This window comes from Canis lupus, chromosome 8 (assembly GCF_003254725.2).
Source record: "Canis lupus dingo isolate Sandy chromosome 8, ASM325472v2, whole genome shotgun sequence".
Classification (NCBI taxonomy): domain Eukaryota; kingdom Metazoa; phylum Chordata; class Mammalia; order Carnivora; family Canidae; genus Canis; species Canis lupus.
In genome coordinates, this window is record NC_064250.1 from 33,809,974 (window position 1) to 33,835,780 (window position 25,807).

Here is a 25,807-nt window from a genome sequence, read left to right on the forward strand (position 1 = left end):
TAAGGACTTTCTTGGAAGAATATCAGCCTCGTATGTTCAACCCTCAAATTAGTAAGTTAAGAATTTTAGGAAATCCTGAGCTAAAAAGTTCCCTCCCTTCTCCCCTTCCTCATATTCATTCTTTCCTTTCTACCGCCCCCTCTCCCTTAAAAAAAAAAAGATGTATATATAGAAATACAAGTGGAGTAGACAGGTGCATAATTACAGCTGTTCTTGCCATGGCAGAGACTCAAGAGCAGAGTATGAACTGAGGTAGCTGGAGTTGTGGCAGAACAAGAGTTTAGGAAGTTTCTTCTCCTCTCTGACTCAGTTTTAGTTGAAAGGAGTTCAGCTGAAACTGTAACCAAAGGAGGCCTTATCCTTCCAGAAAAATCTCAAGGAGAAGTATTGCAAGCAGCAGTAGTAGTTAGCATGAAAGTTGGAGATAAAAGTTCTTCTCCCAGAATATGGAGGCACCCAAGTTGTTCCAGATAACAAGGATTATTTTTTATTTAGAGATGGTGACATTCTCAGAAAGTATGTAGACTGAATAAATCGTTATTGAAATGGCATCATGTGAAGGTGCCCATTCTACTGAAGTTGTGAAATCTTTCATCATGTAAATAATTTCCATATCTCCCTTTAATAAACTAACCATATCCAAAATAGATACATATTTTTTAAGTTGTCTCTTTTCCCTTGTTTTAGGTCAGAAAAGGCCAAGTGAGGGAAATAGTGGGTTAGTGGCAAAAAAGCAAAAGCGTACCCCAAAGCGAACGAGTGCTGTAGCCAAAAGTGAAAAGAACGGAACAGGTAGGTGCTTTCCAATGCTGGCTTTAGCATAATGCTAATATTTTCAGCATTTTGTTGGCTTCATCATTTGTGTCAGTTTAAAAATAAATTTGGTTTAGGGATGTCTGGCTGGCTTACTTGGTAGATACGTGACTCTTAATCTCAAGACTTGTGAGTTCAAGCCCCATGTTGGGGGGTAGAATTTATTTAATAATTGTTTTGTAATGTTTGATTTATTATGTTCTGGAAATAGCAATTTTTCCACTAATTTTTAATCTGAAGAGGCTTGCCAATTTTATTTAGAGCTGAGATAGCTGTTTTTAATGCTTATTTCATTTGTATTTCTTATGTAAAGTGATTTAATATTGAGGAATGTATTTGAGAATCTTGAATAATAGGAAAGTAATATTTGCTCTAGTGGTAAAAGCAGATTAAGTTTACATTTCTGAGTGGAATGGTTTAATCTAGAAAAGCTGATTTCTGAATAGTATGGTATTTTTAAAACAGGCAAATAATAAAATTCTTATGGAAACAAACAAGGAACTTAGTAAAATCAGTATGAATTAGATTACATGAGAAAGACTTCTGTACAATAAGGAATAAAATTAAATCGTAGAACATAATAGAAATAAACATCATTAATTTTGACAAAGTTTTATCTCCAAAACATGCCTTCATACAAGTCTGAATGGAAAATTCTAGGTTACAGTAGATACATATCCCATGGAGGGAGCATGTAATATATACAAGATAAAAGGCATTTCAAAGCAAAACCTTTGAACCATATATGAAGTTCTCAGTAGTCACATGTGGCCAGTGGCTGGACAATACAGATGTAGAGTATAGAGGAGGAATGATGGGAAATGAGGATAGAGAAGCAGTAGGAATTATCAACAGCAACTAAATAATATCCTAGTGTTTGGCAGATACGTTTGTCAAACGATCAAAGTGAACATCACCAGTAATGTGACAAATGGAAATCACGTACTATCACAGCAGCACATCTGTGACATTCCTGTCGAAGATTCATAAACCGAATATGATCATGAGGAACCATCAACAAATTCAAACTGAAGGATATTCTATAAAATAACTGGTCTGTAGTTTAAGAAATTGCAAAGATCATGAAAGTCAAAGAGAAACCATTTCAGATTAAAGGAGACTTATGAGACATGACAGTTAAATGCAGTATAGGATTCTGATTTGAATCCTCTTGCTACAAAAGACATTATTGGGACAAGTAGAGAGGATTAGGTGATAATATGTTTGTGCTCATTTTCTGATTGTGATTGTTGTATTATAGTTCTCTGTGTGGTAGTTTTAAAAACATACCTACAGATCTTTTGATACTCTCCCCTTCAAGAGGCAAAGTGTAATTGCCTCCCCTTAAGTATGGGCTGAATGAAGTGCTAGAGTATGACTTCAGAGAATAGGTCATAAAAGGTACTGCAGGTTCTTCCTTGCTCTCCCTTAAATTGCTTGGTCTGGGGAAAGCTAGCAGCCAAGGCCTGAGGACACAGCAGTCTGTGTTCTACCTGGTAAGGAACTGAGGCCTCCTGCCAGAAGCCATTTGAGTGAACCATCTTGGAAATATAGCCATCAGCTCCAGTTAAGTCTTCAGAGACCACAGCATCAGCTAAAACCTTGACTGCAATATCCCAAGATTCCCTGAGCCAGACCCCAGTACTCAGATACTGTGAGATACTAAACATTTGTAGTTTTAAACTAAGTTTGGGGCCAGTTTGCAGATAACTAACACAAAGAGAACGTTCTTGTTTGTAGGAAACGACACTGAAGTACTCAAGTATGGCTGGGCAGCTTAACCTTCAGATGGGTCAGAAAAACATTTTTTGGCAACTGTTCTATAAATTTGAAGATTGCCTAAAAAGTTAAAAAGATTAAAAAGGAAGAAAGAAATTGTCAGTTTTACTCTGGGGACAATATTTGGCTGAATATTTGGCAAGGAGAAATGAATTAAAAGAGATGGGAAGTGAAATCACTAGGATTCAGTTATTATTAGTTACATATGAGGAACTGGTTAACGGACATATGGGATACAGGAGTAGCAGCAGATTGTTGGAAGAGTAATTTAGGGAATATGGAGCTAGAGGTACCCAGTATTAGGGGAATAGGGGCCTGGAGCTTAGAAGAGTCTGTTCTTAGAAGGTGGTTGTGTGAAGGATTGCAAGATGAGATTGCTATGGGAGAGATGAGATGAAAAGGAAAAACCAAGAGTAGAATTCTGTGAGAGATCTCTTTATGTGGGTACTGACTGATCAGTGGGCACTGATCAGTGGACTATGTGGGCACAGATCAAATCACTAAACACTAGTGGGTTTGAATACAAAAGAAGTTTTGAATGCTATAGAATATACGATAGGATTAAAATACATTCACTGAATTTGGTGAATTGTAAATGTTTGGACTCTAACAAGAGCACAGGAATGTGATTAGAAGGTGTGGAAATCAGGATAACAAAGAATTTCTTTCAAGAAATTTCACTCTAAAGAGAAGGAAAGAGGTGCCAAATAAAAGGGGAGGTTTTCCTCCTTTTCCCTCCCTCCCTCGGGGTAGGAAAGATATAAGCATGTTGGTAGACCTGGGAAAAGAAGTTGAAGATAAAAGAAGATAGATAACCAATATTGGGATATTCCAGAGGAGCAGTGAGTGGATGGTTTTAAGAGTATAGCTGAAAAGATTAGTCTTCAAAAACATTCTCCTTTCTGAGCTGCTTGCAAATGTTAATAAAGACAGATAGATACAGATAGAGGAGGGGCTAGAAATTGTGTGTAACACTCAAGTTTGCTTTTTCAGTAGAAGGCAAGGTTGGCTTTTGAGAGTAAGCAAGTAGGGTGGAAATAGGGTATAAGAGATTGGGAAAAAAAAAAAGTAAAACAATTCTGATTTGTTATGAAGTGAAAAGCAAGACCATATCTAAGTACAAATTTGGTGAAGTACTATTTAGTCACTTTTGTTCTTATAAGCTTTATAAGAATCTTATAAACTTAAAATTCTTACAAATTTACAAACTTTAGCTCATTCTTTTTAGCAAAGTAATGAATAATATATTTGACCCTTGAACAGCATGGGTTTAAATTGTGCGGATCCACTTATACACATATTTTTACAGTACTGCAAATGTCTTTTCTCTTATGATTTTCTAACATTTTCTTTTCTGTAGCTTACTTTATTATAAGAATACAATCTATAATGTTGTGTAGAACATACACAATATGCTTAATCAACTTTGTTATCTGTAAGGCTTCTGGTCAACAGTAAGCTATTAGTAATTAAGTTTTTGGGGAGTCAAAAGTAAATGCAGATTTTTGATTGCATAGAGGTCAGTGCCCCTAACCGCGATGTTGTTCAAAAATCAGCTATATGTAATGTTTAACCATTTTCCTATTGGTGGGCATATAGATTTCCATTTCTTTATTGTTAAGAAATTTGTTCATTTGTACCAAAAAAGTGTAATAATAGCTGGGTCTGCTGCATTTTGATATTTGAGATTTTTGTCATTTATAATCTCTGAATCAATGTTTTCTTATTATAGGACAAAGCAGTGATAGTGAAGATCTTCCTGTCCTAGACAATTCAAGTAAATGTACACCAGTAAAGCATCTTAGTGTGTCTAAGCCACAGAAGCTTGCACGATCTCCTGCAAGAATTTCCCCTCACATCAAAGATGGAGAAAAAGATAAACACAGGGAAAAACATCCAAATTCATCCCCTAGGACATATAAATGGAGCTTTCAACTCAGTAAGTAGCTTTAGAAAACTTGAATGTATTTTGTAAAATGGTATGTCAAAATAAGAAATAGTAATTACCAAATTCACTTATGTTGGCTTCCAAACACTATCTTATCAATAATCATTACTTATCATCTTAAGTCCAAATCCATATCTTTTCATAATACTAACCTGATAAATATTAACTAGAGAAAGATCTTTAGTAATGAAATAAGATGTGTGATGTACATATATCAATGAAACTGAAATACCCTTTCTAGTACTAACAGCCGGAAATAACCAATGAATGAAAAAATCATCAGTTCAAAGAAACTATTTGGATAAATAACTACAATTATAGATCAGGGTCGTTGTGTATTGATGTTTTCCTGTGTTTTTCTGATCATTTAAGTAATACATTATTAATACATATTTATTATAAAAAATTTGGGGTATATATAGGAATCTTATTCATGAATTTAATTAAGGTCATCCCTTATTGATTTTAATTAATTAATGAGGAAAGTTTTAAATAAACCAAAGCTTTTAATGATTTAGAAGTTGGAGTTTTGATAGAACTGCCATCTTTTCTCAGGTAATTATTTTAAAAACCTAATTAACCTTTCTTTTCCTTTTTAGATGAATTAGATAATATGAACAGTACAGAGCGAATCTCTTTTCTCCAAGAAAAATTACAGGAAATCAGAAAATATTACATGTCTTTGAAGTCTGAAGTTGCAACCATAGACAGGAGGAGAAAAAGATTAAAAAAGAAAGACAGAGAAGGTAATTTGAGTTTAATTTTTCTTTCCCATGTTTCAAATATATTCTGTTTTTAGAAGATTTAGGTTATTCTTTGAATATAGTACATATTTATTAACTGTTCTTAGATTTCTAGTGTTACCTTCTTTGTGATATTGTTGAAATGAGGTCAACAACTGAATCAGGAGGAAACTCTTGAAAAGGACTATGAACTGTTTTACAAAATGTGTGATTTTGTTAAATGTCGTAGGTTCTCAAGAAGAGTTACTCCCTCTGAAATTCACTTTTTGCTCAAATGTTTACTGGCTACCTATTAACAGGCACTATGTTTGTTATTATGAGATTCACCAAAATTAATGAGCATATGGTTTATTCTCAAAGTGATTTTCTGTCGGCAATCATAAATTATTTCCTAAGGAGCTCAACAACATTAATGCATTCATACTATGCACTAGGCCCTCTTCCAGGTGGTAGAAATAGAGAGATGAATGAGATATGGACCTTGATCTCAAAGATATTAACTTCTAGCAGGAGGGTATGTTATGAGGGCCCCAAGAGTGATACTATCAAGTATAGGAGTTGGTGGAAGGAGAGATTACTTTGGATTAATCATGAAGAAAGAGTAATGTCTGACTTAGACCTTAAAACTATGTAGGATTGACTTAGTTAAACTTAGTTTAAACTAAGTTTAAACTTTGGATTAATCATGAAGAGAGAGTAGTGTCTGACTTAGACCTTAAAACTATGTAGGATTGACTTAGTTAAACATTGCTATGTTCACAGCTACCCCATCTCCAAGCCCCACATAAAATAACAGGAAAGAAAATGAAAAGCCCTGTACCCACAAGAATAAGATAATGGGATAGCAGATCACAGTAGATAAGAAATGTCAATAGAAAAAAAAATGTCAATAGATTCTCTCTTGGAAGCTGAGGAGGAGATGGGCTACTTAGCAGAATGCAAAAACCTAATAAGCTCATTTATCCTTGCATTGGGACAAAACAAGAAATGAGCCAGTCCATACCACATCACTTTAGCTCTGAAAGCAAGGATATAGGTGAGGCTAAAAATGGAGATTGGTTGAAAATGGAAGGAGAAATTGGATCCTTTTGCCCCATCCTGTGATACAAACTACCTTCTTCTGCAACTCTAGCAGAAAATAGAAAATTAACTTATTGGAGGGAGAGGAGAATGAATAGGCTAATAGACTCAGGGACACCAGCTAGAGTTGAAAGTGAGGGTTAAGGGCAAAACCAGAAATAATGAGCCTGAGCAAAAGTTTACAATACTGAATGATAAGACCCCTATCCCTTTTCCAGCTGAAACTCTTATCCTCTTGGCTTCCTGAAAGCTGGCAACTAATAAGCTTATGCTCATTCTTGGGAGGAGACTGAAGGATTCCTCTGGAGAAGCTGGTCAACCCGAGGAACGAACTAACACAGATACCAACATTTAAAGGTTCCTGAACCAAAAAGCAAGATCCTTGCCAATCACTACCTATGTATTGCCCATCATTGAAAAGCTCCTCGTATTTGCACACAGCTTCCAGTTAGCTTTTTTTGCTCCCTTCTTAAATATGGGAGCCACAAGACCGGACAGGGAAGGCTCTACAAAAAAGTTAGAAACCAAAGTAGAAAAAGAATAAAAAGGAACTTCTAAAGAACAATGTACCATACAAAACACCAAACTAAAATTACTATACAGAGATACAGGAAAGATACTACAGTCTTGAAACAAAAATATGATAGTATTGATGCAATTCAGAGACCAGGAAGGACCTCTCAAAAATTAAAAATATGATAGCAGGAATTTTAAAAATGTAATTAGAAGAGATATCAAAGCTAAAGAAATCCCAGTAGATGGTCAAAAAGATAATAGGAAAAAATAACTAAGAGAAGCATAGGATCTGTTGAGATCTAACTTCTGAATCACAGAATTTCTAGAAAAAGAGCACTGAATAAACACAGGAGAAAGTTTTCATCAAGTAGTATTTTAAGAAAAATTTCCAGAAATAAAGGATATGAATTAGAAGATTGAAAGGACTCTCACTGTAACATCTCTAAAGAATGGGGGAGAAAAATCACACCAAAGCACATTGTGAAATTTCAGAACGCTATGGATAACAAGATTCTAAAAATTTACCATGTAAAGAAAGGCGTATCTAAAAAGTAGGTGTCAGGACACCATCAAGTTTCTCATGTCAGATTTCTCAGTGGTAGCACTGGAAACTAGAAGCCAAACTAGAAAGTTCAGACAACATAGGATCCACAAAACAAGGAATCCCACTTAGCAAAGCAATAAAGAAAATGTCAAGTTGATGAATGGAAGCGATAGGATGACCACTGCATAGCAGGCCTAGAGAGCCAACTATTCCAGGAATAGGATGGACAGGAGGGAAGGCCTCCAGAAGAGCTAGCTCTTAAAAAGACAAAAAAAGGTAAAGTATGTGATGGGCTTGCCTATTTTGAAGGGGGTTTTCTGCCTGTTGCAGAGGGTTAGGGGATGAATTTTTGATAAAATGACCTGTATCATATATGATCTTGAATCATTCTAGTCCAAGTCCAGCAGTGTTAATTCCCAGAAATAAGATGGAGCAAATGGAAGATTAGGCTTTCCATGTTTGTACTTTTCTTTAACAACTGAAATAGCAAGAAGTCTTTACAGAGCTTTTAAACATGCAGTCAAATTAATAAATTGAAATTTCTTCAGAGCACCCTGAACTGCTTTAAGTTTCCTATAGGTGATAGGAGTTTCAGACAACTAAAAAGATTGTTTTATTAGTCTTCCCTTTTTTGTTTTAATTTTTTGTAGTATAAAGTGATTTAAAAAGTGAGACCCGCCATGTTAGAATTTGTAGTTAATGAGTTACATGTCACACTGGAGTACACATATACACTGAGATACAAAAATTAAAAATTTAAATAGGAACAAATAGGCAAATGTTGGCAGGAGATAGATGAGCTTTGCAAAGAAAGAAAAAAAAAAAAAAAACAACCCAAATGGCAAAGTTATGAAATGCATAGAGTAGTGACCCTTAATCTGTGTTATGTCCTCCTAGAGAGTTGTTCAAGTCTTATGAGGACTTTTTTCCCTTTTTTTTTTTTTAAGATTTTATATTTTCTTAAGTAATCTCTATACCCAATGTAGGGCTCAAACTCATAACCTCAAGGGTTGCACCCTCTCCTTCCAGCTGAGCCATCGCAAGCCACCCTGTGAACATTTTCTTCTAATCACTTCCATTCTGATTCCATCATGATTCTGATACCTGACCTAGATAACTGCTGTTGCTTATGGGATGCTGTGTCCATTAGGTCTACTGGGGCAGGAAAAGGGTAGGAAGCTAGTGGATAGCTGGTTATAGGAAATTTTCTGGGATGAGTGAATTCTCTTATAGTCCTAGAACCCAGAGACAAGGATGGAATTTGCTATAGTGAGAATTTAAGCCAGGTTTACCTTGTTTTGGTTTTGGGGTAAGGTGAGTTCCTTCCAGGGATCGTTCAAGTTAGGGTTTAAGAGTTTATCATCTCTTTATATCTTTACATTTTAAGATGCCTTTTTTGAACTGAGTTATTTAACTGATGAGAGACTGATTCCAGTCAATTGAGCCAAACAATTTTTGCTGACAATGTTATTCCTAAATTTAGGCACCATTTAAGAGGATTGCAATTGAAATGAATAATAAGAAATTTATTTCTAATTTGCCAGTGGCTAGGTATCTTTGATAGTTTTTGGGTCTAATGTAGTTGTTTTGATTCTACAGTGTCTCATGCAGGAGCCTCCATGTCATCTGCTTCGTCAGACACTGGGATGAGTCCCTCATCATCATCTCCCCCACAAAATGTACTTGCTGTAGAATGCAGGTGATAAACGTTTTTCTCTGCCTTCCCAGCAGTTTGCTGCCATGGACATAAATCCTAAAACCCTGAAATACAACCACAGAAAGCACTCAACTGGTTTGACATTGCTAAGTATATCCTGTATACCTTTCCAGGCTGGACTGTATCTATTCCCCCCTCTTTTCTTTTTTTCTGTTGCAAAAAGTAAGCTGATTAATAATTGAAGGTTAGGCAGCCTGCCATATTTGTCTATAATTTTTCCTCTTTAATTTGTTTTCATTTTTTGTGAAGATAGAAAAAGGGCACTTAGCAAATCTGAATTTGTATAATAAAGCTTTCAACTGTTATAGAAATCATAGACAAGCAAGTGCACATGAAAAACATCAAAATATTATCCAGCTGAATAGTGACTGCTGCACTTTCACTAAGATGTATTTGAACACTTGGTGAGTAGGGGGTTTATGTTGTGGGTTTTTTTTTTTATTGTTGTTGTTGTTTTTTATTTTTGTGGAAGCACTTGCTATTTAGAACTGCCAAAGTATATGTTCAGCAGTGTGCCCAGGCTTAAAGGTGTAAATGGGACAAAATAAATTGTGAAAGGAAGTGTAGTTGACTGAAAACTACAGTTGTAATAAGTCTTCCACTTTTTATAGGATTTTTGAGCACACAATTATGCAAATATTTTAATGTTTATTAATGTTTACAGTGGAATTGTGAATAAGTTTTCAGTGGACTATCTTATCCCTTGACAAAAATATTTTGTCTTTTTTCTATGTAATTTCAGAGTTTTTATTTTGTTACAAAAAGACAAAAATGAAATATATAACAACAATGAAGTTATTTAACAAGATTTCTAAAGCTGAAAATTTTGTGTAAAATAAGGTATTATCTTGCAACTTGTTAAATATATTTATTCAGACATTGGATGTTGTATTTTTATGTATTTTTTAAAATATTAATAAAATTGAAAAAAAGAAAATTCTAGGTTAATTCACTCTTTGGATGACAATAGCTCTCAGCTGTCCCTTTTACAGGAGGTTGCATCCAGTAGCTTTGCCTGTGTTGAAGGGAGTCTGTCTCAGTCCTTCAAACAGTATAGAACTATAAATGGGCATCTGGATCATTAAAGTATGTCCTCGTTTAGAAACTTTGGCAGTCCTAGTATTTAAACTGTTTTGAGGATCAAATTTTTGGTTGCCCTTAAGATACTTTGTCATAGTTTTTTGTTTGCTATACTGCCGAATAAATTTCTATCTCCCAAAGTTGAGATGCAACAACTAAGTAAAGCAACTATGTATGCTGTGTCTGTGAATTGTTCCACAGACTGATACGTTTTGTAAATAAGTCCAAAATCATGTATTTAAAGCATTTTTGCCATATACATTATGTAAAAAGGTGATTTTTTAAAATCAGTTTTTAAATTCATGTTTGTACATTGAAAGGGTTTTTTTTTAAACCTCCTTTTCTGTGTTTAATATGCTGTAGAGTAATAACCTAGATGCTCTAGACTGTATATCAGGATCTGATTTACAAGAGCAAAGTCAGAGCCAAACACTAGTGATGGCATAGCATTACTGAAATCATTGTTTCTTAATTTCATTTTACCACATTGTGAACTTGTGATTCAGATTCCTTCCATTTTCGCAGAGAATTAAAAAGAAAAAAGTACTCTTGTAAAATGCACTTTTCTGTCTTTTCTTTGCAAAGCAGAAGTATTTCAATGTAAAATAAAAATGGAGCTCAGTGGGCAGTATTAAGTATTAATAAAGGCCATGTTTTAAACATAGGCTTTATATTTTTAGTTTTCATTTAAGTGATTGTTTTTTTCCCAAGTGCCAGTAACTTACAGTTGGAAAATTAGACTTTGCAAAACAAGCATATTCATCAGTCTTTACAATAAAATATTTCTAGTTCTTAATTATAAAAATGAAAAAAGCGTGTCATTCAAATCCATTTGGAACTAGGAGGCAACCTTAGATTCATATGATCGATATTTTAATGATTTGCTTCATTAGCAATTCAGTAAATGAGATGGTAACTAATTATCAACTTGAATCCATCCCTTCTAATCAATATAAATCTTGTAGTGAAGTATTGGGACCTTTCTACAGAGGGCAAAATTATACTCAATGGGTATATGGACACTTAAAATCCTTTTATTTTTGGAGACAGAGAGAATTACAAAAGTGAATACTGACTATTCAAATATTAGGCATATTTTGAATTTAGCAAAATTTTGGATAGTACTTACATGTGACTAAAAAAGTAAAAGTATAAAGACACTCTTCAATATTTAAAGTAGAAGGTCCTATCCATAAAATCAGGTTCTTTGAAGATTATGGAGATTTGTTTCACTGTTCCACTGTGTGCTTTTATTGTTTGTTGTGTTTCTAATTTTCCGGTCCCTCACTAAGAAACATGTTTGTTCTTAGCATTTACATATTATGTCTTCTATGAAGTTGCTTTAAATTATGGAAATCCATATAGGTTAAACTATTAATTTGCTTATATATCTTTCTTATAAGTTTTAAAATATACCTTTCTTATAAGCCCTGTAATTTAACCTGTCAACACTGTGAAAACATTAAGCTATATTCAACCACACATGAAAACTTATTACCGGAATTCATTCATTAACAATTTATCGGTTATCTGCTAAGTGCCAGGCACTGAGCTAAAGGCCCAGAAGTTACAGTAATGAACAGGACAGAAAAAGGTTCCTGTTTTTAGGCAGTGTATATTCTAATGAGGCATATGTTAAATATAACCAATGTGTTTCTTAACCACAGGTGTGACAAACATACTGAGTTATGGAGTCCATGAGATCACGATACAGCAGCCCAGCCAGGAACTTGGAAGGCAAGGGTGGTCAAGGCAGGCTTTACAGAGAAAGCAACAGTAAAACTGAGCCCCAGTGAGGATAATGAATGGGCTAAACAAAGGAGAGAGATGGGAGAGTAAAATGCTTCCTGGCACATGGGGCTCAGAGGTAATGAGCCAGGGCAAGAATAGACTTGAGGCAGGACGGGCAGGAGCCTGGTCATGCAGAGCCACTCATTTTGTAAACAATTCTTACAACTCATGTATTCAAAGCAGTTTTGCTGCTTTAAATCCAAACACTGCACCTGCCCACCTCTGCCTCTTGTTCCTCTGTTTCCACCACTCTATCCCTACTTGTCCAGAGCCATCTCAGGAGCCACTTTTCCATGAGCCTTTTGCCAACTTACCATCACCATCTCCTTTTATGCTCTGATAGCATTTTCAATCTATTATTTTACTTGATAACTCATCTTGTATTATGTTTACCTATGCATGTGTCTTTCTACCATACTAAGGGTTAGTTCCTTAAGTACTTAGTCATACCCAACAAAGTGCCTGATCCAACATCTAATAATACACAGTAAGATGGTCAAAAACTATGTTGAGAAAAATTACTTTTGAAATGCTATTGTTTGTTTTTTTTACCAGTGATTCTTATGTACAAGCCAGACATGTAGAAGTTGTCTTTGTGGTTCTTTCCAAAAGGTGATAATGATAAAATATAATTTAAAAAGTGAAAAGTAGGGATCCCTGGGTGGCTCAGCAGTTTAGCGCCTGCCTTTGGCCCAGGGCGTGATCCTGGAGACCCAGGATCGAGTCTCATGTCAGGCTCCTGGCATGGAGCCTGCTTCTCCTTCTGCCTTTGTCTCTGCCCCTCTCTCTCTCTCTCTTTCTATGCCTATCATGAATAAATAAATAAAATCTTAAAAAAATAAAAAATAAAAAGTAGACCTGTTAAACTGTCTCATCCCCAACTCAAAGTATTCTTAAACTGATGGGTTTTTTCCCCTCCTTGTTTCTTCTTCCCTCTTCCATTACTCCACATGGTTACACAGATCTTTTTATCCTATTATGAAGACTACAATATGTGATGGCATTCATCATTAGTGGAGGTTGATGGACTCTTAAGATGGAGTCTGCGCTAATGGAGAATTTCTAATATATGCTTAGTGTTTTCACACAGTAGAAATTTTTTTTAGTAATTTATATTTCGTTACAACACCAAATGGTGTTTTCCTTGTTAAGCACAAAAAGCCTTTTTATATATTCATATTAGACCCATTATATCTTAAGTAGAAGGCCAGTGTTCATAATTTTAGAATTTACAGTTAACCTAATTATGAAGCTATCTTCATTTTGTAAACTTTATCACCAAAATTCATTTTGAAAAGTTCTATTGTGAAAAACTTAAAACTTCATGTAAATATAATAAATGATTATTCTGCACAATTGGATTTCTTCTCAAGGCTAAGTTATATTAAACAAGACTGATATAAGAGTCTCACCACTTCATGTTGCCAAATTTGGCAAATAAAAATCCAGGACATCCAGCTAAATTTGAATTTCAGACAGATAATTTTTTTTTTTTAGTATAAGTATGTCCTATATAAAAATTATGTTATTTACATGATACTGAAATTTAACTAGATATCCTGTATTTCACCTGCAAATCTTACAACTAGTTTCTTTTCCACTATATTCCAAGACATATTTATTATCCTCCAGAGAAGCTTTTTTTCAGTCCCCAAATCTTTATGGAGGATAAGAAACTGCTAGTTTATCTTGGTTTCCAAGGATGACTGGGCCTTGGCAGTCCATACGTAATTTTTTCAATTAACTTTTCTGATGTAGTCGTTATCTCCAAGATTGGCCCTATAATAATAACTAAGCTTTTGATAAAATAGTTGTGAATGCACTCAGACTTCACTGGTGGTTCTTCTTTGATGGGGCACTTTTCCCACCAAGTGGTAACTGCTCTCTGAAATTCTCTTGGGTTCCTATCCAGACCTGCTCTCAAAAACTCTACCAAAGGGGATCCCTGGGTGGCTCAATGGTTTGGCACCTGCCTTTGGCCCAGGGCGTGATCCTGGAGTCCTGGAATGGAGTCCCACATCGGGCTCCCTGCGTGGAGCCTGCTTCTCCCTTGCCTGTGTCCCTGCCCCGCCCCCCGCCCCCCTCTGTCTTTCATGAATGGATAAAAATCTAAAAAAAAAAAAAAAAAGGAGGAGGGGCAAGATGGCGGAAGAGTAGGGTATCCAAATCACCTGTCTCCACCAAATTACCTAGAAAACCTTCCAATCATCCTGAAAATCTATGAATTCGGCCTGAGATTTAAAGAGAGACCAGCTGGAATGCAACAGTGAGAAGAGTTCACGCTCCTATCAAGGTAGGAAGACGGGGAAAAAGAAGTAAAGGAACCAAGGCCTCCAAGGGGGAGGGGCCCCGCGAGGAGCCGGGCTGAGGCCGGGGCGAGTGTCCCCAGGACAGGAGAAACCCGTCCCGGAGGAGCAGGAGCTGCACCGACCTTCCCGGGCGGAAAGGGGCTCGCGGGGAGGTGGAGCAGGACCCAGGAGGGCGGGGATGCCCTCGGGCTCCCGGGGAGACTAACAGACACCTGCGCCCCGGGAGAGTGCGCCGAGCTCCCTAAGGGCTGCAGTGCGGGCGGCGGGACCCGGAGCAGCTGGGGGGCTCGGGGGCGGCTCCGCGGAGGGGGCTGCGGGGCGGGAGCAGCTCGGGGGGCTCGGGGGCGGCTCCGCGGAGGGGGCTGCAGGGCGGGAGCACGAATCCACCAGCGCAGGCCCCGGGAGCACAGGGCGCCAGGACACAGCCCAGGATCCGGCCTCCCCCGGGACAGGCAGAGGCCGGGAGGGCCCAGGACAGCGAGGACGCTCCTGCCCCAGCTGAGCAGATCAGCGGCCCGCCCCGGAGCCTCCAGGCCCTGCAGACGGAGAGCTCCGGAGTTACTGCGAGGGCTGAATCCAGGGCTCCAGAGCTGGCCCCGCCACTGGGGTTGTTCCTCCTGCGGCCTCACGGGGTAAACAACCCCCACTGAGCCCTGCACCAGCAAGGGTCAGAGCAGCTCCCCCAAGTGCTAACACCTGAAAATCAGCACAACAGGCCCCTCCCCCAGAAGACCAGCTAGACGGACAAGGTCCAGGAGAAGTCAAGGGACTTAAAGTATACAGAATCAGGAGATACTCCCCGTGGGTTTTTTGTTTTTTGTTTTGTTTTGTTTTGTTTTGCTTTTTGATTTGTTTCCTTCCCCCACCCCCCTTTTTTCTCCTTTCTTTTTCTTTCTCTTTTTCTTTTTTTTTTCGTTTTTTTTTTCTTCCTTTTTTTTCTCTTTCTCTTTTCTTTCCTTCTTTCTCTCCTCTCTTTTTCTCCTTTTCCCAATACAACTTGCTTTTGGCCACTCTGCACTGAGCAAAATGACTAGAAAGAAAACCTCACCTCAAAAGAAAGAATCAGAAACAGTCCTCTCTCCCACAGAGTTACAAAATCTGGATTACAATTCAATGTCAGAAAGCCAATTCAGAAGCACTATTATACAGCTACTGGTGGCTCTAGAAAAAAGCATAAAGGACTCAAGAGACTTCATGACTGCAGAATTTAGAGCTAATCAGGCAGAAATTAAAAATCAATGGAATGAGATGCAATCCAAACTAGAAGTCCTAACGACGAGGGTTAACGAGGTGGAAGAACGAGTGAGTGACATAGAAGACAAGTTGATAGCAAAGAGGGAAACTGAGGAAAAAAGAGACAAACAATTAAAAGACCATGAAGATAGAATAAGGGAAATAAACGACAGCCTGAGGAAGAAAAACCTACGTTTAATTGGTGTTCCCGAGGGCGCCAAAAGGGCCAGAGGGCCAGAATATGTATTTGAACAAATTCTGGCTGAAAACTTTCCTAATCTGGGAAGGGAAACAGGCATTCAGATCCAGGAAATAGATCCCCCCCCACTAAAATCAATAAAAACCGTTCAACACCTCGACATTTAATAGTGAAGCTTGCAAATTCCAAAGATAAAGAGAAGATCCTTAAAGCAGCAAGAGACAAGAAATCCCTGACTTTTATGGGGAGGAGTATTAGGGTAACAGCAGACCTCTCCACAGAGACCTGGCAGGCCAGAAAGGGCTGGCAGGATATATTCAGGGTCCTAAATGAGAAGAAGATGCAACCAAGAATACTTTATCCAGCAAGGCTCTCATTCAAAATGGAAGGAGAGAGAAAGAGCTTCCAAGACAGGCAGCAACTAAAAGAATATGTGACCTCCAAACCAGCTCTGCAAGAAATTTTAAGGGGGACTCTTAAAATTCCCCTTTAAGAAGAAGTTCAGTGGAACATTCCACAAAAACAAGGACTGAATAGATATCATGATGACACTAAACTCATATCTCTCAATAGTAACTCTGAACGTGAACGGGCTTAATGACCCCATCAAAAGGCGCAGGGTTTCAGACTGGATAAAAAAGCAGGACCCATCTATTTGCTGTCTACAAGAGACTCATTTTAGACAGAAGGACACCTACAGCCTGAAAATAAAAGGTTGGAGAACCATTTACCATTCGAATGGTCCTCAAAAGAAAGCAGGGGTAGCCATCCTTATATCAGATAAACTAAAATTTACCCCGAAGACTGTAGTGAGAGATGAAGAGGGACACTATATCATACTTAAAGGATCTATCCAACAAGAGGACTTAACAATCCTCAATATATATGCCCCGAATGTGGGAGCTGCCAAATATATCAATCAATTATTAACCAAAGTGAAGAAATACTTAGATAATAATACACTTATACTTGGTGACTTCAATCTAGCTCTTTCTATACTCGATAGGTCTTCTAAGCACAACATCTCCAAAGAAACGAGAGCTTTAAATGATACACTGGACCAGATGGATTTCACAGATATCTACAGAACTTTACATCCAAACTCAACTGAATACACATTCTTCTCAAGCGCACATGGAACTTTCTCCAGAATAGACCACATATTGGGTCACAAATCGGGTCTGAACCGATACCAAAAGATTGGGAGTGTCCCCTGCATATTCTCAGACCATAATGCCTTGAAATTAGAACTAAATCACAACAAGAAGTTTGGAAGGACCTCAAACACCTGGAGGTTAAGGACCATCCTGCTAAAAGATGAAAGGGTCAACCAGGAAATTAAGGAAGAATTAAAAAGATTCATGGAAACTAATGAGAATGAAGATACAACCGTTCAAAATCTTTGGGATGCAGCAAAAGCAGTCCTAAGGGGGAAATACATCGCAATACAAGCATCCATTCAAAAACTGGAAAGAACTCAAATACAAAAGCTAACCTTACACATAAAGGAGCTAGAGAAAAAACAGCAAATAGATCCTACACCCAAGAGAAGAAGGGAGTTAATAAAGATTCGAGCAGAACTCAATGAAATCAAGACCAGAAGAACTGTGGAACAGATCAACAGAACCAGGAGTTGGTTCTTTGAAAGAATTAATAAGATAGATAAACCATTAGCCAGCCTTATTAAAAAGAAGAGAGAGAAGACTCAAATTAATAAAATCATGAATGAGAAAGGAGAGATCACTACCAACACCAAGGAAATACAAACAATTTTAAAAACATATTATGAACAGCTATACGCCAATAAATTAGGCAATCTAGAAGAAATGGACACATTCCTGGAAAGCCACAAACTACCAAAACTGGAACAGGAAGAAACAGAAAACCTGAACAGGCCAATAACCAGGGAGGAAATTGAAGCAGTCATCAAAAACCTCCCAAGACACAAGAGTCCAGGGCCAGATGGCTTCCCAGGGGAATTCTATCAAACGTTTAAAGACGAAACCATACCTATTCTAAAGCTGTTTGGAAAGATAGAAAGAGATGGAGTACTTCCAAATTCGTTCTATGAGGCCAGCATCACCTTAATTCCAAAACCAGACAAAGACCCCACCAAAAAGGAGAATTACAGACCAATATCCCTGATGAACATGGATGCAAAAATTCTCAACAAGATACTGGCCAATAGGATCCAACAGTACATTAAGAAAATTATTCACCATGACCAAGTAGGATTTATCCCTGGGACACAAGGCTGGTTCAACACCCGTAAAACAATCAATGTGATTCATCATATCAGCAAGAGAAAAACCAAGAACCATATGATCCTCTCATTAGATGCAGAGAAAGCATTTGACAAAATACAGCATCCATTTCTGATCAAAACTCTTCAGAATGTAGGGATAGAGGGAACATTCCTCGACATCTTAAAAGCCATCTATGAAAAGCCCACAGCAAATATCATTCTCAATGGGGAAGCACTGGGAGCCTTTCCCCTAAGATCAGGAAGAAGACAGGGATGTCCACTCTCACCACTGCTATTCAACATAGTACTGGAATTCCTAGCCTCAGCAATCAGACAACAAAAAGACATTAAAGGCATTATAAATTGGCAAAGAAGAAGTCAAACTCTCCCTCTTCGCCGATGACATGATACTCTACATAGAAAACCCAAAAGTCTCCACCCCAAGATTGCTAGAACTCATACAGCAATTCGGTAGCGTGGCAGGATACAAAATCAATGCCCACAAGTCAGTGGCATTTCTATACACTAACAATGAGACTGAAGAAAGAGAAATTAAGGAGTCAATCCCATTTACAATTGCACCCAAAAGCATAAGATACCTAGGAATAAACCTAACCAAAGATGTAAAGGATCTATACCCTCAAAACTATAGAACACTTCTGAAAGAAATTGAGGAAGACACAAAGAGATGGAAAAATATTCCATGCTCATGGATTGGCAGAATTAATATTGTGAAAATGTCAATGTTACCCAGGGCAATATACACGTTTAATGCAATCCCTATCAAAATACCATGGACTTTCTTCAGAGAGTTAGAGTTATTATTTTAAGATTTGTGTGGAATCAGAAAAGACCCCGAATAGCCAGGGGAATTTTAAAAAAGAAAACCATAGCTGGGGGCATCACAATGCCAGATTTCAGGTTGTACTACAAAGCTGTGGTCATCAAGACAGTGTGGTACTGGCACAAAAACAGACACATAGATCAATGGAACAGAATAGAGAACCCAGAAGTGGACCCTGAACTTTATGGTCAACTAATATTCGATAAAGGAGGAAAGACTATCCATTGGAAGAAAGACAGTCTCTTCAATAAATGGTGCTGGGAAAATTGGACATCCACATGCAGAAGAATGAAACTAGACCACTCTCTTTCACCATACACAAAGATAAACTCAAAATGGATGAAAGATCTAAATGTGAGACAAGATTCCATCAAAATCCTAGAGAAGAACACAGGCAACACCCTTTTTGAACTCGGCCACAGTAACTTCTTGCAAGATACATCCACGAAGGCAAAAGAAACAAAAGCAAAAATGAACTATTGGGACTTCATCAAGATAAGAAGCTTTTGCACAGCAAAGGATACAGTCAACAAAACTCAAAGACAACCTACAGAATGGGAGAAGATATTTGCAAATGACATATCAGATAAAGGGCTAGTTTCCAAGATCTATAAAGAACTTACTAAACTCAACAGCAAAGAAACAAACAATCCAATCATGAAATGGGCAAAAGACATGAAGAGAAATCTCACAGAGGAAGACATAGACATGGCCAACATGCATATGAGAAAATGCTCTGCATCACTTGCTATCAGGGAAATACAAATCAAAACCACAATGAGATACCACCTCACACCAGCGAGAATGGGGCAAATTAACAAGGCAGGAAACAACAAATGTTGGAGAGGATGCAGAGAAAAGGGAACCCTCTTACACTTTTGGTGGGAATGTGAACTGGTGCAGCCACTCTGGAAAACCGTGTGGAGGTTCCTCAAACAGTTAAAAATGTACCTGCCCTACAACCCAGCAATTGCACTGTTGGGGATTTACCCCAAAGATACATCGGGACACCTGCACCCCGATGTTTATAGCAGCAATGGCCACGATAGCCAAACTGTGGAAGGAGCCTCGGTGTCCAACGAAAGATGAATGGATAAAGAAGATGTGGTTTATGTATACAATGGAATATTACTCAGCTATTAGAAATGACAAATACCCACCATTTGCTTCAACGTGGATGGAACTGGAGGGTATTATGCTGAGTGAAGTAAGGCAGTCGGAGAAGGACAAACATTATATGTTCTCATTCATTTGGGGAATATAAATAATAGTGAAAGGGAATATAAGGGAAGGGAGAAGAAATGTGTGGGAAATATCAGAAAGGGAGACAGAACGTAAAGACTGCTAACTCTGGGAAACGAACTAGGGGTGGTAGAAGGGGAGGAGGATGGGGGGTGGGAGTGAATGGGTGACAGGCACTGGGGGTTATTCTGTATGTTAGTAAATTGAACACCAATAAAAAATAAAGAAAAAAAAAGACAAGTAACAAAAAATAAATAAATAAAAGTAAAAAAAAAACCTAAATCTCTAACTCCCATTGAAATTAAAAACTAAGGCATTTTAATTTGAATAAAGCCACTATAAATAGACACATAAAGGCTTTTGTGTGGACATATATTTTCCAGGGTAAACACCAGGAATAAGATTGCTGGATTAAATACTGTACGATTTTCCATTCCCAGCAGCTATATGCAAGAATCAATCCGGTTGCACTACATCCTTGTCAGCACTACATACATTCAGTTGAGCTTTTCTTTTTTAACCATTTTAATAGGTGTGTAGTGGTATTTCATTGTGCTTTTAATTTGCATTTCCTTACTGATTAATGAGGTCACACAGATCTGCTAATGTCTAGCAACCCAAGCATTAGAAAGTAAGTAAAGAAATGGGAACTCCCATGTACTGCGTGCAAGTGTAAATTAATAGGTCTATTTTGGAATTAGCAATATCTAGTAAAGATGATAGGGAACACCCCTTTGACCCAACAGTTCCATATACCCTAGAGAAAATCTTGTATATGCTGAAAGAGATCTGTATTAGATTATTCTTTGCAGGGGATCCCTTGGTGGCTCAGCGGTTTAGCGCCTGCCTTCAGCCCAGGGTGTGATCCTGGAGTCCCGGGATCGAGTCCCGGGATAGAGTCCCACATCAGGCTCCCTGCATGGAGCCTGCTTCTGTATGTCTCTGCCTCTCATGTCTGCCTCTCTGTGTCTCTCATGAATAAGTATATAAAATTTAAAAAAAAAAAAAAGATTATTCTTTGCAGCATGGTTTGTGCTGATCAAACATTTTAAATGCCCATGAAGAGAAGAATAAATTATGGCTAACTAATTGCAATACTACAGAGCAGTTAAAATGGGTGGACTAGAGCTTAATGTATCAACATGAAAAAATTTCAAACACAAATGAGTGAAAAAAAAAAAGGTGCCAAACAATACATACATCTCTACAAAATTTCAAGATGCAAAACAATACACTGGCTTTGTTTATGCAGCCATAAGTATAAAAACCTGAGTGTGAATGATGAACACCCAAATTCAGGAAAGGAACAGGGGAGGGTATACTGGGGCATTTATTCCCTCCTCCAAAAAAAAAATGTAAAGCAAATATTACAAAATACTAAGATTTGATAACTTGTTTATATTATTCTCAATCCTTTACTATATTTGACATATTTCATAATTAGGAAAAAAAATCTAATGAACTACTGCAGTGTAAGGTGAAGATAACTGATGGAACTGAATACCACTATCATTGACTCAAGGTCCACACATATTATCTCAACCCTATGAGAAAAGCATTGCTATTTTATTTTGACACATAAGTTCCAAATGGTCAAGGGAATAATAAGTAGAATTAGGATGCCAGCCCATTTCTTCTGGTTCCCAAGTCCAGTATTTGTTTCATTACATTACTGTCCTAAGAAGCTTCTGTTCCCTGAGAATAATGGTTGCATTTTTAACAAAGACATCATCATTTTAAATGACTATTAGAAAACTTATGGGTCTGGGATTCTCCTTAATAAGATTTTATAAGCACTCTTTTTATAACTTGGCTAACTATTTGAACATGGCAAGTCATTTGACTTTTCTAAGTGTCAGTTTTCTTACCTATAAAGAAAGTTTAGATTCTGAAATTCTGCTTTTAATGATTAATCTCAATTTGAGACATTTAAATGGTTTTAAATCTATTTTTTTGAGTGGGTAATACATCTATATGGTTCAAAACAGAAAGGACACAAGGCTACATGACCATCTCCCACCTCCGTGCCTTACTTTCCCTTTCTCGGAGGCAACCAATGTTACCAGTTATCCTTCTGAAAACATCTATGCTTCCTGATTATTTTTACAGCTACGTAGTATTCTACTATACCAATGTACCACAATTTGTTTATCTAGGCCTATAATGATGGACATTGTGGTTAGTTCTCATTTTTATTATAAACAGTGCTGCAACTAATAGCCTTATACATATGCCCTTTCACATACGTGAGAATACCTATAGGATAAATTCCTAGAAGTGGAATTACTGCATCAAAGTATATATGCATTTTTGGGGATCCCTGGGTGGCTCAGCAGTTTGGCGTCTGCCTTTGGCCCAGGGTGTGATCCTGGGGTCCTAGGATTGAGTCCCACATCAGGCTCCCTGCATGGAGCCTGCTTCTCCCTCTGCCTGTGTCTTTGCCTCTCTCTCTTTGACTCTCATGAATAAATAAATAATAAGATCTTTTAAAAAGGTATATGTGCATTTTTAATCTCAATACGTATTGCCAAATTATCCTTCATGAAAGTGTTGGCGGAAATACAAAATGGTACAACTACTTTGGAAATATATTGGCAATTTCTTAAAAAATTAAAACTTATGACCCAGTCATTCTACCCACTGATTCTTAGCCAAGAGAAATGAAAACAAATTGATGATACAGGTAACAAAACAGATGAATCTCAAACACATACTTTATGATTCCATTTATATAAAATTCTAGAAAATACATTACAATCTAGAGACAGAAAGCAAATCAAGTGGTTTTCTGGAAACTTGGTGAGGAGTGTGTAGGGGATAGGGTAAGAGGGAAAGATTACAAAGGAGCCCAAATAAACTTTTGGCAGTTATGGATGTGTTCAGTAATTTGGTTGTGGTGATGGTTTTTGTGTGTGTGTGTATAATATATATATGATAATAAAAGTGTGCATTTAAAATGTGTTTTGAACATCAAAAACCCCAAAATGTCTAAATAAAAGTATAGAGAACATGCAAACCCAAGGTCACTAGTGGTTAGCTAGTATAGATACTAGAACTCAAGTTTCATGAGGTCAGTGTTTTGTTTTTTTTGTTTTTTTTTTTTTTTCAGTCTGGTGAAAGCAATGAGATTGCTGCTTTTTTCCTACTGAGGTATGTCATGACCTTTTTGTGGTTCCTTTGACCAGAAATTTTAAGATCTTCCTGCTAATATAGAAATAATAAGCCCAATATATTATTTTTAAGTGGGGAGTATAAATAGAAACACTGTTTTTCACAATTTACCTAAGCCAATTTATGTACCCTTTTTCCTCTAACATCTGAAGATTTCTCAAATACCTTTTTGAAACACTGATGCTATTAAATTAGAAATTTTTACTGTAATGACTTTGGGTAATTGTTTTCAGATTACACTTTATGTGACCTTCATTTCTTATTGTTAGAATTTGTATTCTTTTATCACAAGTAGCTAGTTTAATATCCCAAGATTTCTGACATAGTTTTATTACACTTTCTCTGATTCACCATGTCTTCAGCCTCCATCTATTTTCCTTATTGTCTCAAGAGTCTCTCCCTCCTCAATGCTAGCTGCCTGCCTCACCTCCCTTTATTAGCCTTCACTTGGGTCATATCCTCAAGCATTTAATCTGGCCTCTGGAGATTCTGCTCAGTTATATCTTATCAGTACTAAAGTACTGACATAAGTAAGGGATAAGGAAATGGCTGGTATCTAAAAGAAAGTCGTAATATTAAAATGACTTTACATCCAGAAATCAGTGGTTCTTTTTTTCATTCAAGTCCTTTCAGTATATGTACTGCCCTAGTAGAGTAGGATTTTAGCACAACAGACTCAATTTGACAGTGAGTCTCCAAAAATAAAGATCTAGTTCTTTGAGATCCGTAAAATTGACAAGCCTCTAGCCAAACTGATTAAGAAACAGAGAAGACACAAATTACCAGTATCAGGAATGAGAGAAGTGACATCACTAGAAGATTGTATCCATACCTATTAAAGGGATAAAAAAGGAAATATCACAAACATCTTTAAGCCAATGAATTCAACAACTTAGATGAAGTGGGAAAATGCACTAAAGACACATTAACAAAGCTCACTAAAATAAAAATAGATAAGCTGAATAACCCTTTATCTATTAAAGGAATGGAATTAAAGTTATAAACCTTCAACAAAGAAAACTCCAGGTCCAACTACCTTCACTTTTAAGTTTAAGGAAGGACAATACTACTAAATGTCTACAGAAGAAATACTTAATTTTATACTAATTTATAATTTATATTTATACTAAATTATACTTAACTAATTTATAATTTAATTTATACTAAATTAAATACTAATTTAAGTAATTCTACTTAAAGTCATTGAAGAGGAGGGAATCTTCCAACTCATGCAATGAGGCCAGTATGACTCTGAAACCAAAAACAAAGACATTGGGCAGCTCGGGTGGCTCAGCGGTTTGGTGCCTGCCTTTGGCCCAGGGCCTGCCTGATCCTGGAGACTCGGGACTGAGTCCCACGTTGGGCTCCCTGCATGGAGCCTGCTTCTCCCTCTGCCTGTGTCTCTGCCTCTCTCTCTGTGTCTCTCATGAATGAATAAATAAAATCTTAAAAAAAAAAAAAAAAGAACTAAGTTGGAGGCCTAACGCTACCCGATTTCAAGAATTATTATGAAGCTAACTCCAATAAAAACAACATTTTGTTCAAATAGAGCAATAAAACACAGCAGATCAGAAATAAGCCCCCACATATGTGGACAACAGGTTTTTGATAAAGGCACAAAGACAATTTAATGAAAAAAGGATAGCCTTCTAAAGAAATGATGTTGGAACAACTGGACAACCGTATGCAAAATAACAAAAAAGAACTTGGACCCATACTTTACACCACATACAAAAATTAAAAATGACACAAAACCTGACACTATAAACTTCTAAAAGGAAATAGGAGGAGATCTTATGCCTAATTGGGTTAGGCAAAGATTTCTTATACGCAATATCAAAAGCACAATCCATAAAGGAGCAAATTGATAAATTGTGCTTCATCAAAATGAAAAACTTTGGCTCTTTAAAAGACATTATTGAAAGATAAAGACTGGGAGAAAATATTTGCAAACCATTATCTCAGATAAAGGACTTATATCCAGAGTATATATAAAGAACTCTCAAATTCAACAATAAAAAAAAATGCAATTAAAAGAAATAGACTAAAGATTTGAACATAATCTATGATGTAAACAGTGGTCAAGAGAATGAGGAGACAAGGCACAAACTAGAAAATATTTATAAAAGACGTACCTGATAAAGGACTATTTTAGCATTTAGTTTGCTAAAATACCATAAATTCAGTGACTCATAAACATTTATTTCTCATGGTTCTGGAGCCTGGGAAGTCCAAGAAAGGTGCCAGCATGGTTGGGTGGAACTTTGTGGGGTGGAGGAAGGAGGCTCAGGAGCTCTGTGAGGCCACTTTCGTTAGAGCACTGATCTTAATTGTGAGGGTTCCACTTTCATGACTTAATCACCTCACCAAACCCCCACTCCCAATACAGTCATTAGAGATTAGGATTCCACAATATGAATTTGGGGACTACACAAACATTCATATCAAAGCAGACCGTTATCTAAAGATACACAAAAAACTTAAAAATTCAACAATAAAAAAACATTTAAAAATGGGCCAAAGACCTTAACACTTAACACCAAAAGACGTACA

The 25,807-nt window shown here is 37.1% G+C and overlaps 1 protein-coding gene and 1 pseudogene across 5 annotated transcripts in view; both read left to right on the forward strand.

Annotated features, from left to right (window-relative positions):
- The window catches only part of ARID4A (AT-rich interaction domain 4A), a 68,095-nt gene extending 57,211 nt beyond the window's left edge, over positions 1-10,884 (forward strand). For 4 of the 5 annotated variants that reach the window (XM_025443198.3, XM_025443201.3, XM_049113627.1 and 1 more), the window contains exons 21-24: positions 688-792; positions 4,325-4,531; positions 5,140-5,286; positions 9,023-10,884. In XM_025443198.3, the coding sequence (XP_025298983.1) occupies positions 688-792; positions 4,325-4,531; positions 5,140-5,286; positions 9,023-9,126 (563 nt within the window). In that variant the 3' untranslated portion in view covers positions 9,127-10,884. Of the gene's footprint in view, positions 1-687; positions 793-4,324; positions 4,532-5,139; positions 5,287-6,581; positions 7,700-9,022 lie in introns of all 5 variants that reach the window. The other variant, XR_003134927.3, reaches the window with a different exon arrangement.
- LOC112657290 (10 kDa heat shock protein, mitochondrial-like) lies at positions 247-674 on the forward strand (annotated as a pseudogene).
- Positions 10,885-25,807: the final 14,923 nt, after the last annotated feature.